This window comes from Chrysochloris asiatica, unplaced genomic scaffold, assembly GCF_000296735.1.
Source record: "Chrysochloris asiatica unplaced genomic scaffold, ChrAsi1.0 scaffold00224, whole genome shotgun sequence".
Classification (NCBI taxonomy): domain Eukaryota; kingdom Metazoa; phylum Chordata; class Mammalia; order Afrosoricida; family Chrysochloridae; genus Chrysochloris; species Chrysochloris asiatica.
The window spans coordinates 2,733,941-2,748,490 of record NW_006408742.1 but is presented as its reverse complement, the minus strand read 5'-3'; the positions used below and the strand labels follow the sequence as shown (position 1 = coordinate 2,748,490).

General features: G+C 37.9%; 1 protein-coding gene across 8 annotated transcripts in view; it reads left to right on the top strand.

Annotated features, from left to right (window-relative positions):
• OPA1 (optic atrophy 1 (autosomal dominant)) overlaps positions 1-14,550 on the top strand; it is a 107,358-nt gene that overhangs the window by 11,286 nt on the left and 81,522 nt on the right. For 2 of the 8 annotated variants that reach the window (XM_006873136.1, XM_006873133.1), the window contains exons 2-6: positions 7,153-7,471; positions 8,147-8,243; positions 11,327-11,434; positions 12,106-12,159; positions 12,864-12,931. In XM_006873136.1, coding sequence (XP_006873198.1) covers positions 7,153-7,471; positions 8,147-8,243; positions 11,327-11,434; positions 12,106-12,159; positions 12,864-12,931 — 646 coding nt within the window. The remainder of the gene's footprint in view (positions 1-7,152; positions 7,472-8,146; positions 8,244-11,326; positions 11,435-12,105; positions 12,160-12,863; positions 12,932-14,550) is intronic. The other 6 variants (XM_006873139.1, XM_006873135.1, XM_006873138.1 and 3 more) reach the window with 3 other exon arrangements.

Below are 14,550 nucleotides of genomic sequence, written 5' to 3'. Positions count from 1 at the left end.
TCCTATGTGTTTACCTTCTTTTACATTGTAATTGTTTTGATGGTAGACTGACCTCCCAGATTCTCTGGGTTTGTTTTATAGTTTTGTTCTGTTCTCGACTCCTGTTCTTGATTCTTCCATCTGTCAATTTAGTTCTGGGAGGTACTGCCATGTATGTCAATCTGTAGTTATTGTCTGTTCTTATTGATTCTCAGTCCACAGAATTCCCATTAGGATGTTTTGTAGCACAGGGTTGACTTTGGAAAAATCCCTTAGCTTCTGTTTATCCTGGAATATTTTGATTACACCGCCAAGTTTGATTGATAGTTTTACTGGATAAAGGATTCTTGGTTGGCAGTTTTTTTTCTTTCAAGGTTTTATATATGTCTCCCCATTGCCTTCTTGCTTGCATGGTTTATGCTAAGAGATCCGAGCTTAATCTGACTTGCTTGCCTTTGTATGTAACACTCCTCTTTTCCCTAGCTGCTTTCAGGAGTGTCTGCTTATCTTTGATTTTGGAGAGCTTGATTATGATATGTTTCAGTGATTTTCTTTTGGTGTCTGTCCTTCCTGTGGTTCATTGAGATTCTCAGGATGTTAGAGAAATTGTCTTCCAGCAGTTCTTCAACTATTTCCTTTGTGGACTTGTTTGATTCTTCTATTCTGGAATGCCAATAATTCTTAAGTTATTCTTCTTCATGTTGTCCAATGTGAATCTTAGACCTTCTTCAGGTTTTTTTTAAATCCTTTTTTCTATTTGATCATCTATTTCAGTGATATTTAGAGAGTTGTCTTCCAGCTCACTAGTTCTGCCTTCCATCTCTTCTAATCTACTCCTTTGCCCTTTCAGTGTATTGTCTATTTCTGATATTCTATTATTGATCGTTTAAGGAGCTATGGTAGTGTAGTGGTTATAAGTCAGGCTGCCACCCTCAAGGTCGGCAGTTCAAAACTACCAGCAGTTCCGTGGAAGAAAGATGAGGCATTCTGCTCCTGTAAGTATTTACAGCTTTGGTAACTCTGTGCGGGGTCATTATGAGAGAGAACCGACTCCACAGTACTTAACAACAGTACTGATCGTTTGGACCTCTTTCTTTAGGTTTTGATGTATTTGTTTCCAATGCTGTATCTATCTAATTTGATTGTTCCTGTAGCATTTTCCTGACTTCTTCCTTATTTTTCTCAACTCCATTGTAAGCTGTTTTGAAACATTTTGTAAACATTTTTCTGAACTCCTTCTCAGGCATTTCCAAGGCCTGCCCTCCTTCCAGAATGGAGTCCAGGTCTACCTCTAGGTTATATGTCTCAGACCTTTTATCTTGTTTCTGGACATGTGCTGATATTGTTATCTGCTTTTGCTTCTTGGACATGTTTAGTGTTTATCTGTGGCCTTAATACTTGATTGAGTGTGTGTCTTGGTGTTTTTTATGCTTTCTGATTGCCTCCAGGAAGATGTGATCAGGATGTGGGCTTCCCTTTTCACTCTTCTTATTGCTTGACTCAGAGTAACTTTCACAGGTGTTGTCTGTTCCTTGGTATATGGCAGTTGGTATTTGTTCTTGCCTGGGTTCTGGTGTTTTATAGAGTGTGATTGTAGCTTGACTACATGCAGCAGTTGCTGTCTCTTCTTGGGTAATATAGGGAGAGAAAGAGCCCCCTAAAGGTAAAAGGGGGAGCATAAAACAGCAAAACAACAACAGCAAAAACAAACAAGCAAAAACAAACAAACAAACAAACAAACAAAAGGAAAATAAAAAAATAAACAACAACTAAAACTAGATTGGATACTGTATTCTACAATCGCAGAAAAGGGAGAGGAGGGAAAAAAACATGATCTGTAGCCTAATATGAGTATGACATTAGTGTCCTCTTTCAACTTCTTGCCTTTAAAGCTGCCTGATAAATTTCACGATGCCACTGTTGATTGTTATGGTGTTAACTCAGGATTTAATTTAATTTTCCGTCTGTTTAGTTTTTAGGCTCTCTTTTCTTCCCTCTCCACACCCTTTGTTCTGGCCTTTTTGCTATTAGAAAATGGTTCAGGGCCGGCTCTCGGGCTGAGAGTATCTTGTGCATGTGTGGCAGAAGAATCTACCAGTGGTGGGGGTGGAGGGTGTCCACTCGCTCAGTCTCTCTATCTAGTTACTAGAATGGAGGTTTGCAAACAGTGAGGGGGGGCCAATGAACAGATACCAAAAAGAAAAAAAGAAGAAGAAAATCAGAACAAAGCATAACCGACACAGTGTAATGTCTGCCTTTGCTTGGAAGTTCCCACGATGTTATTCTGTGGTGGGTCTGTTCCTCTGCTTGGTCTTGCCGTTTGGTCTCGCCCAAGTTGTCAGGTCTAGGCCACCGAGCCCGTCAGATTAAAAAATGCGTGGTTTCTTACTCCTGCTACAAGTTCTATTAGCTATAAGCCTGCAAATTTTAAAAATATTACTACCTATTACTATTCAGAGTTTTGGAGCTCTGCCCTGAACCCTCTTCACCTGGTATTCTGTGGTATTGCTGATGGCTAACTTCACTGCACCTCTACCCTATCTGCCATCAAGACCTGCCTCCCTCATGCTATTATTTTTTATTGATAAGATTGCTAGGGTACAGACAGTCTTGAAGCTAAGATAAAGCTTTGCTTTTTCTCTAAGCTGAGTCTGTGATCCAGCTCCCTGGGTGACGGAAATGGTTTGTGCTTAACTACTAGCAACATAAAGGTTGATCGTTCCAGCCGTTCTGCAGGAGAAAGGTCGGGATCTGCTTCTATAAAGATGACAGCCAAGAAAGCCCTAAGGGGCAGTTTTGCTCTGTCCTGTGGGATCACCATTCATTGGAACTACTTTTTGGCAGTGGGTTTGATTTGATTTTTTGGCTTGAGTTTGAAGTCAAGAGATTTTAACCTCTTTGGAAACAAAAGAAGATGGAGACTTAAGTTTTGTAAGATGAATTATGATATCTTGGAGGCAGAGACTGAAGACCATGCTACATGTTATGCCAACTTTTTTTTATTGTGGTAAAATAATAGTATTTCGGTTATCTCATATGTGTGTGAAAGCTGAATGAAAAAAGGAAGACCATAGAAGAATCAATGCATTTGGGTTATGATGTTGGTGAAGAATATTGAAAGCATCTTGGACTACCAAAAGAACAAATAAATCTGTTTTTGAAGAAGTGCAGCCAGAGTGCTCCTTGGAAGGTGGTATGGCAAGACCTCATCTTACATACTTTGGTCATGTTATCAGAAGGGAGGGACCAGTTCCCTGGAGAAGGACAGCCTGATGGGCAAAGTTTAGGGTCTGCAGAAAAAGAGGAAGATCTTCCCCCGCCCCCCAAACATGATGGAATAACACAGTGACTGCAACAATGGGCTCAAACATGACAACAATTGTGAGGATGATGGAGGACTAGGCAGTTTTTGGTTCTTTTGTACATAGAGTTGTTATGGGTAGGAACCAACTCAAGGGCACCTAGCAACAATGATAACAACAGATAGAGAGATACGGAAGTTCAACAGTGTGGGAAGGTGACTGGGACTCTCTACCCACACATTAATATGACAGAGGATATTTTGATGATGTTGGCTATGTGCCGTGGAGTCAATTCCGACTCATAATGACTCTATAGGGTTTCTGAGGCTGTAAATCTTTACAGGATTAGAAAGCCTCATCTTTTCCCCGTGGAACTGCTGGTAATTTCAAACTGTAGACTGTGAGATTAACAGCCTGACTTGTAACCACTATGCTACCAGAACCCCTTGAGACTATTTCTATGTATGTATTTATTGTTGTTAAGTGCCATTGAGTTGGTTCTGACTCATAACAACCCTATATAGGGTTTCTGAGAAGTGACTGGTGGTTTGCACTGACAGCCTTGCAGTTAGCAGTCCAGTGCTTACCCTGCAGTGCCTCACTAGGACCTCTATTATTTATATGTACTGCATGCAAATATACCCATGAATATAATAGAATCTACAACAACAACAAACTGAGGGCAAAGTTATGAAAATTTCTTAGCTATAACCATACACCTTGAGGAAATGGTTCATTGGGCCTGGGGAACATAATGGTCAGTGTTGTTGTTATTGTTATGTGCATGGAGTCGATTCTGACTCAGCGACGCTTTACAGGGTTTCCGAGGCTGTAAATCTTTATGGGAGCAGAAAGCCTCATCTTTCTCCCGCAGAATAGCTGGTAGTTTCGAACTGCCGACCTTGCAGTTCACAGCCCAACTGGTAACCACTACGCTAATGGTCAACATAATTGACAAAGACAGTGTTCTACATCCTACTGGTGAATAGTGTGACTGGTGGTGTAAAAGTTTGTGAGTGGCCATCTAAGGTGCAACTATTGGTGTCTTTGAAAAGAAGTAAACTAAAGAAAATTTAAGATGCAAGAAAACAGTTCAGAAAACTGATGGGCCACATGAACCCCGGTGTTCATGATCCTGAGACCAGAAGAACTAGATGGTGCCCAGCGACCACTGCTAACTACTGTGAAAGGGATCACAGTAGGAGGTCTTATGTAGAGTAGGAGAAAATTGTTGAGCAAAACTCAAAATCATACGAAAAACCGGGCTTACTGGTCTGGTAGAGAGACTGGTGGAAGCCCTGAGAATCTAGCCTTTAGATACCCGTCAGGCCTGGAACTCAGCTTACAGCTGTGTCTCAGCTTTCATCTAGACAATTGTTAACTGGCAGCAAGCCAGTATAGGGTTTTCAACACTGTTGATCTTTACAGGAGCAGAAAGCCTTAGCTCTCCCGCGGAGCAGCTGGTAGGCTCAAACCATTGACCTTGTGGTTCTCCTACAGAGCCAAATAACGGACATTTAAGGTGAATAATGGTACTAGGGAGGTACTCTTTTAGAACAGTCAACCAAATGAAATTTTTTTTTTTTGAAATGGGATAGCATTTGCCTAAGAATAAAACTCATAAAGGAGATAAGGATAGGAAAGAAGGGCAAATAGAAACAGTAAACAGTGAGGTAGTGAGAAGAATGTTGTTAAACTGTGGGAATTGCAAACAATGTCACAAAACAACATGTATGATTTTGTTGAATGAAAACCAATTCACTCTAAACTTCATCAAACTCAATAAAAATCAGAACTTGTGTAAGGTGGAAACTTGTCAGAGAAAGAAAACTTAAATATTTTCCTCTTAAAGGAGTGATAGAAAAGTGGTAAGAAGGGGGAAAACTTACAAAACCCAGAAAAGCAAGGCAGTCTTGTTGAATTTGGACTCTCACAGATTACACTAAAAAATGTGCTGTTTTAACCATTTTAAGTCTACAATTCTATTAGCTATATGTATGTGATACCTCTCTATTTCCAGAAGGTTTTTTTTTTTTTTTTTTTATCATCTTAAACAGAAATCCAGTACCCCATAAGCTTTAACTCCCCATTTCCCATTCCCCTCCACCCCAGGTAAACTTCTGTATGTCTATGGATTTGCCTATTCTAGCTTTTTCCTGTGAATAGGATCATATATTTGTCTTTTGTTTCTAACTTATTTGACTCAGCATATTGTTTTCAAGATTCACACATGACAGTCATAGCATGTTCAGAGCTTTATTTCTCTTTATGACTGAATTATTTTCATTGTATGTATGCTCCACATTTTGCTTATCCGTTCCTCTGTTGATGGATGCTTGAGTTGTTTCTGTCCTTTTTGTTGTTGTGAAAATGCTGTAGTGAACATTTGCCTATGAGCATCCTACCTAACAACTTTTAAAAAGAAAATCGGTGTTTTTGTGTCCAGAAGTAACATTTGCATGTAAAATTATGTGTGAGAGTGTGCCTCTACAGATGTTGTTGTTGTTAAGTACCGTGGAGTCGGTTCCGACTCAGCAACCCTTCACAGGGTTTCCGAGGCTGTACATCTTTACGGGAGCAGAATGCCTCATCTTTCTCCCGTGGAACTGCTGGTAGTTTCAGACTGCTGACCTTGCGGTTGGCAGCCTGACTCGTAACCACTTCGCTACCAGAGCTCCTTGCCTCTACAGATAGTGAGTGAATATTTTTTCCCACATTAAATCCTAAATCCCCAAGGTTTCCCGAATTGGAGAGCTGTTATTTAGTCCTGAATCAGAGTATGCCCGTTGTCACCTGGGGTTTCCTGTCTGCTTCTTCTCATGGTCTTCCCCACAAATGCCTCCTGTAGAAAGAATTCACTGTCAGGCCCACCTGAGTTTCAGTTCCTTGTCTTGTAACATTTGCTAGTCATCCTACCTTAGGCAAGATGCAGCTTAAAGAAAGAGATTTGTAAAGTAAAGGTGCTAACCTTACTGGGTTTTCCTGAGAATTAGTGGTCACCTTTGTGAAAATATCTACCAGAATGCCTGGCATTTACTTAGAACAGAAAGACATCTTTTCCTCCACCATCGTCCACAGCAGTATTGGTGTGTTCTCTGATTCCTTTTGTTAAGAGGTTTACAGTTCTATGTAATTCATTCAGTCATTTTTGGAAACTTAGTAAGCACTATGTGCGTTGAATAAAATAAGCAAATGGTAGCTGTGTATTCCCTGTTAGAAAGGAGACTTAGGTTAGAATTAGATAGTAACACGTGCACATCTAGGTTATCTTTTCTTTCAGGGCTTTTCTGCTACTTTCTTTTTCTGGGGATCCAGAGGCCTGAGGTGGGATTGATGATTTCTCTTTAATTTCCATTCCTGAGCTATCTCAGGATACGAGACACAGATGAAAGGGCAAAGAATATCAGTTCTAAGCTCCTGGAGATTTTTCTACTTGAAAACCAAAGTTTGCATGTATTTTATTGTTGTTAACTCCATTGTTTCTATTTTCAGTTTTATTTCTTAAGACCATGGTTGTAGCCTAAGTAAGTTTGCAGGTTCTGGAGTCCCAATGTCAGGGTTGAAATCCCCACAGTACTCCTTTCCTTATATCAATGTGGGCTTAGGCCAGTTTGTATCTCTTTGTGCAACATTTTCCTCCCTGTAAAATGGGAGATAATAATAGTTCTTTCTAAGATTATTAGTAGGGTTAAGTGAGACCACACACTGAATCGTACCTGGCATGTATTAAATGGTTAGAGAACATAACAGTTGTATGGTGTGATATTGTGTGATCACGTGTGCATGCATATGTGTCATCCCTTTAGGATGTAGCTGTTTCTTTGCACTGATACCCTGTCTGATTTTTCTCCCATACCCATTTTTCTTTCAGTGAGGTCTGCCAATCCATAGTGAAACGTAGCTCTGGAATCAAAGGAAGTTTACCACTACCGAAACTGCACTTGGTGTCACGAAGTATTTATCATTTGCATCATCCTACCTTAAAGCTTCAAAGACCTCAATTAAGGGCATCATTTCAGCTGTTCTCTTCTATAACTAACCTTCCTTTACGCAAATTGAAGCTTTCTCCAACAAAATATGGCTACCAGCCCCGCAGGAATTTTTGGCCAGCAAGGTTAGCTGCAAGACTCTTAAAACTTCGATATCTCATATTAGGATCTGCTGTTGGGGGTGGCTATACAGCCAAAAAGGTGAGTTTAGCTTTGCTGCTGCTATCCCACATATTCCGGATTGCTTATCTTAAGGTTTTATGGTGTAACTCCCTGGTGTGGGGTAGTGCAGTATGTTCAGACATCTGTGGTGTTTGAGTAAAGGTGCCAACAGTTTGCCGTGTGCTAAATTGGTTAGCACTGCTAGTGAAAAAATGCCATCTGAATCTTTGTTATGATTGTGGGAGATAAAAACAGCCTGGTAGAGCGAGCACTGGGTTGGGAGTGAGGACATTCTGCTTTGGTTTTTCAGTTTGGTTGTGTAGTGGTAGAGATAGGAAAGTAGGGTGGCACGTGGCATAGTCAACACAACCACCTACACCTCACACAACCAGGACACAAGGCAAAGCCTCCTGACTCTTGTCTGTTTGTGCTTCTCTTCCAAACCACTATTTAAAGACAAATCATAAAACCTGCTTGAAATAGGAGTTTCTAGTTTTGGATTTTTATGTTAAGTGAAAGGCTATTTACATATGCTCTATGATAACCTACTAATCATTCTTTAGAGGAACTGAAACCAATTAAATTTGTTCCTTGTAAGTTTTTAGGACAGTGCATCACTCTTAGTAGGTTAACACAGATAAATTAAAATTACTTTTTTCTTTGTTTATCTATGGCATTTAGAGCACCTCACTAATATACTTTCTTATTTTTTAGACTTTTGATCAGTGGAAAGATATGATACCTGACCTTAGTGAATATAAATGGATTGTTCCAGACATTGTGTGGGAGATTGACGACTATATAGATTTTGGTTTGTATTACTGGCACTAAAGTATTTCTCTTTTGTTTTTTTCAACTGATATGTAGTGTAAAGCAATTTTAATGATTATCAAAGTAGATTTATCAAAGAAATTTCCTAAGAAGGATTATCTGCTCACTCATACTTTTAACACAGCCACTCCAGTCCTTGTGGAGCATTTTCTAAATTGTTGATGTATATACAGTACTGGGGGTAAATGCGCCAGACTGTAAAGCTATTTGAACTGCAAGGTCAGTGGTTCAGGCTTACCAGCTGCTCCTTGGAAACCCTTTACAGGGTCGCTATGAGTCTGAATCGACTCGATGGCACTTAACAACAACAACATATAGTCAATAATTTTCTTAAAAATAATTGTGCAGTCATAGTGAACCTATACTTCTGTATTTGCTTTTTGCTAGCTAACACATTGTATCAGCATTTCCCAAGCAACCTTCCCCAACATCATCCTTTCTAGCATGGTATAGTGTTGTCCAGAGCAGGTGCACCATAATTCACCCATCTAGCCCCCTTTAGTTGTATAGCTTGTTTCAACATTCTGTAGCTAGGTTTCTTAAGAGTCTGGTAGTCTCCCACATGATTTTGTCCTATCCTCAGCCTTAGCTCCCATTTTTCTAACACTAAAAGTGAAAACCAAACCCAGTGCTGAGAAAATCCTGGCTTATAGCAACCCTGAAGGATAAAGTAGACCTTCCAGTAGGTTTTCAAGGATGTGTGTCTTTATGGAAGCCAACTGCCAAAGACTGCCACCAACCTTTCCATCAGCAGCTGAAAGTTTAACCACTGCAGAACCAGGGCTCTTTTTTTCTAACAAGAAGTAGATGAGGAAAAAGTATATATGATAAATATTATACCAGTAACTAATGGTAATGGTCTTTTTAAGAAACAAAACAAAACTTGTACGAAGTTATTTTCCTTACTCTTTTTTTTTTTAACCTTTCTCTAATTTCTTAGTTTAGGAATATGTGGAGGTGGATGTAATCTCTCCATGGATTTTCACAGGATTTTCTTAAAGACAAAACTGTGCCCTATCAAAACACTTTAAACTTATTCCTCTAATATTACATGAGGAGAGCATTTAAACATTTGCCAGTACCACAGTGTAGGAGTGAAGAACATGGATTCTTGAGCTGGATTGCCTGGACTTGAATCCTGCTTCTTTCAGTTCCTTGCTATGTACCTGGGACAAGTGGTTTAACTTGTGTCCCAGTACCTTCGTCAGAAAGCGGGGCTGATGATAATGGTTACTTTGTAGACTTGTCATGGGAACTAAGCAAGTTACCACTGTTAATAGTACTAAAGAATAGTATCTGGTACATATTCTTATGTTCAAACAGAACATGGAAAAACTTAATGTTTAAAATTAAGAAAGGTGTGTGACAGGGTTGTATTCTTTCACCATACTTATTCAACCTGTATGCTGAGCAAATAATCCGAAACGCTGGGTTATATGAAGAAAAACATGGCATCAGGATTGGAGGAAGACTCATTAACAACCTGCTATATGCAGATGATACAACCTTGCTTGCTGAAAGTGAAGAGGACTTAAAACATGTACTGATGAAGATCAAAGAATACAGCCTTCAGTATGGATTGCATCTCAATGTAAAGAAAAAAAATCCTCACCACTGGGTCAAAAATCAACATTTTTATCAATGGGGGAAGGATTGAAGTTGTCAAGGACTTCATTCCTCTTGGATCAACTATCAACCCTTACAGAAGCAGCAGTCAAGAAATCAAATGACGTATTGCATTGGGCAATACCTGCACAACACCTTTTTAAAGTGTTGAAGAGCAAAGGTGTCAGCTTGAAGACTAAGGCACGCTTGACCCAAGCAAGCCATGGGAATAAGGAAGACCGTAGCAGAATTGATGCTTTTGAGTTATGGTATTGGAGGAGAATATTGAAAGTGCCATGGGCTGCCAAAAGAACCAACATATCTGTGTTGGAAGAAGTGCAGCCAGTGCTCCTTGGAGGGCAGGATGGCCAAACTTCGTCACTCATACTTTGGACATATTGTCAGGAGGGACCAGTTGCTGGAGAAGGATCTCATGTTTGGTAGAGTGGAGGGTCAAAGAAAAAGAAGAAGACCCCCAGCAAGATGGACTGGCCAAGTGGCAGCATCAATGGGCTCAAGTCTTACAACAATCGTGAGGTTGGCTCAGGATCGGGCAGTGTTTTGTTATGCTGGGTATAGGGTCACTATGTATTGGTACCGACTCGATGGCACCTAACAACAACAACAGAGAAAATTAGTGAAGTTTTTCCTAATTCAGAATACTTTATAAAGTTAGTATCAGATGTTGACAAGCTTGTTGAATATTTGTAAATAAAATAATAATTATTTGACCATTCTATGAATAAAGCTAGCAGGAATAAAATAAAAGCTTGCCTTGGGCTTTTGGACAATTATTGTTAGTTGGGAATGTGTGTGAGTCTTCTTAAGGACTATGAAAGGAAAAAGAAAAATAATGGAGTTCTGTCCTAGAGAATTGGAACTAGGATCTCCTGACCTGTACTGTTGAGTTCAGGAGCTCTGGTAGCGTAGTGGTTATGAATCAAGCTGCTAACCTCAGGTTCAGCAGTTCAAAACTACCAGCTGTTTCTCCGGAGAAAGATGAGGCTTTCTGCTTCGTAAAGATTTACAGCCTCAGACACCCTGTACAGGATCACTATGAGTCAGAACCGACTCTATGGAGCACCACCACCACTATTGAGTTCAGGCCCAGCACTTCAAGCCATGTTTTTCTCTTTCTTTGATCTTTGCTTCTTTCCAGTGACTTCCTGCTGAAATATAATTCTAATTCTAATCGACTGTTAACATTTTTAATATAATTCTCTTGTCTCAACACATTTAACCTGTAAATCAAAGGTATTCATCTAAGCCATATGCTTAGTTGAGTCTTCTAAAACATTCATGTCTTATAGAATAAAATAAAATGTTACTTTGTTTATGATGGAAATATATATATGTATGTATATATATAAATTTTTATATGATGCTTAAAATTTAGATTAATATTTTAATACTCAAATTCTTTTTTTTTAAGAGTGTGTATATGTTTATCTTTTCTAGAGAAAATTAGAAAAGCCCTTCCTAATTCAGAAGACTTTGCAAAGTTGGCACCAGACTTTGACAAGATTGTTGAGAGCCTCAGTTTACTGAAGGACTTTTTTACCACAGGTAAGGAAAGGCCTATGTTTTAGCTATCTTTAAATTTTAAGAATCACAAAGGAAAAATACTTAGCTGTGTTTGTTTATTATTATTATTATTATTCCCATTTTTTCTTCTATTTTAGCTTTTTGTTGTGAATTCAGTAAAGGTTTATAGATCCTATCAGTTACACATTCAACAAATCATACAATTTGTTTCATCTCAGTTGCAGTCCCTTTAATGTACGTTACCTATGCTGCCTCCTCCCTGTGTTTCATCTTTTAAATTTAAAACATTTATACAACTGAAAAACTAGATTTTAAAAAAACTTTGTATATATGTATTGTCACAAAATTTTGTTATGTAGTGGTTTTAATCTTCATTTAGTCAATAATGTAAACATTTAGAAGCACTTAAACATGCTTGGCAATACTCAGTGAGGGGAAAAAGCCACATGTTCTTGCCAGCCTAGATGAGACTTCCTATGTGTTTACTTTTCATCATTTGTTTACAACCAATTTGGTGATCGTAAAACATTTAATTATGGTGAACCATGATGAATAGAATTTATTAAGGTTCATCCTGGCATATTTGCCAATTACTGCCCTATCACGATATAAATCTGAGATATCAGATATCTTTGTTTGCTCATCCCTGTTAAAATTTACATTTTATTTCCCCTTTTGCTGATTTTTCACAGGTCACAAATTGGTTAGTGAAATCATAGGAGCTTCTGACCTACTACTCTTGTTAGGTGTGTAAACACATTTTTGCTGACCTTAACATGCCTTTTAAATGCTTCTAATAAACTTATTGCAAATCAAATTGCAGGCCAAATTATAATGCTGCTTATGCTGAAATTTAAAACCCCAAACTATATTAGGTGAATTCATGTACTTTAGGTAGAAATAATAAAGTAATTATTTTATGTTAAACTAAGATTCCTGAAAATTTATCTATTATAAAATTAAGACGATTAAAAAAGACAAGCTTGCTTAGCCAAAATATTTTCTTGAAATAGAAGTAATTGTTTTTGATAATTGAAATGAAAAGTCATTTTAATTTTAGTATGTCTCATCTGCCCTGTCATAGTTGACATTTAAAATTTATTTTCCTACTATATGTGGTCTGTAATGGCAGTGATGTATAGCCAGTCTGTAAGTACTCAGTTGTAAAATCTTACCAAAGATTGCCTTACCAAAGATTGCATTGTATTTTCTAGGTGTTTTTTTTTTTTTTTCAATAAGTTAAACATGTGTTATGTGTTTTGTTTTAGTCCCTGAATAGATATACCCAGTGTTGTTCCTTAAAAATAACAACAGTTTTTTAAAAGTGATTTGACGCTTTGGATCTGGGTTGCTTAAAAATTCACTTCTCTTTTAAATTGACATTGTTTTGAATTTAGCTTTAGATGATTTGCCCTTGGAGAACTTAAAGGATTTAATATTTATCTTTAAGGTTCACCGGGAGAAACAGCATTTAGAGCAACAGATCATGGAGCTGAAAGTGACAAGCTCTATAGAAAGGTAAGAGTAAGGGAGAATTCTTTGTATAGGTAGTCTTGAAAGATTTTAAAGTTTTTACTACTTAGAAGTTTTGAAAATGGTGACATCCAAGTACAATCATTATTACCAATCTTAGAGAAAGCACAGGGTGTTAACGTGGCAGTCCTGAAAATAAGAAGGAGCATCAAAAAGTTCATGGAGAAAGGAACTCAAAGATGATGTAATTTTTCCTCAAACTCTTTGAAGCTCCCTTGTATAATTAAAGAAGCCTATCTTTTTCCTCTAGATATATTCTGTGAAATAATAGTTTCAAGGGTTGTCTCCAGGAGAGGATTTTGTTACTAAATATGCTGGTAGTACTGTAGGCTAAGCACTGGACTGCTAACTCCAAAGTTGGCAGTTCAAATGCATCAGCTGTTCATCAGGAGAGAGGTAAGGCTGTCCATTCTTGTAAAGATTTACAGTCATGGAAACTTTTACAGGGTTGCTCTGAGTTGGAATTGACTTAGTGCAATGGGTTTGGTTTTGGTTGGTTACGTATAGGAGATGTTGGTTTAGACAAAATCCACAGGCTTTTTTATGGTTTCTCAGGCCTTCCTGTGCTCATGTGCATTATATGATTCCAAGAGAAGCTATAGTGTACAAGGTTTCCAGATGCACTTAGCAATTGCTTTCTTTTTGCATGACAATTTTTTCTAGGGATCAATGTTAGGGAAACATTAAGAGACTAAGAAGTAGTCTATTGATGCTGTTATATTGGAAGTCAACAAAGTTACATATGGTATTATTTAGAATTTGCCAATTTTAACACATATCTATTAACAAAATCTGTATGAAAGTTATACGAAAATTGCAAATATAGAATCACATTGCCTTATATCTTCATAATCTGATTATTTTCTTAATTGTCACTTTTTCATTGTTTTGGAATTGTTAAAATAATTGGTTCCTTGAAATTTTAAAAAAGCATTATCTAGATAAGTAGATTCAAGATTTAAAAAAAAAACTTATTCTACGAACATTTAAAAATTAAATATGAAATATGTAGCTCTTACATTGAAAGTTATTTGAATACATTAAAGGAAATAATTTTGTGTTTATTGGGAAAGCAAGAGGAAGAAATTCTAAGTGTAGAAGGAAGAAATTCTTTTTGTCCTTCAACTTTAGATTTTTTGCATGATAGTCAAAATTTTAATAAACTGTATTCCAATTATTTTCTATTACAGTATACAATTGTTAAATCAGCAAACCAGAAAGTGAGAAAGTGAAAACTAGCAATTCGGTAGGCATGCTCTAGGACTGTTAAAAGTCAACTGAAGTGACACTGACAGGGAGTTGAGGCAAACACAAGTGTTAGATGGTTTGACCTGAGTCAGACAGAGTGAACAACGCCATGCCCTGGCTGTCCGTGGCTCCCAGCCTGGGATCACTAGGCTTTTTGTTGTTCTGGAAGGTTGTAATCTGCGTCTTCTAGGTATTCTTACAATTTGAAAATAACATGTCTGCAAAAAGCATGTGTTTCCATATTAGACTTTGTAGGCTAGCCAAATATTTAATCTGTGTACACAAATTACCTATGTTGGTGTCCTGGCATGGTGCAGTAAGATAAGCACTGGAATGCTAATCCCAAGATCGACAGT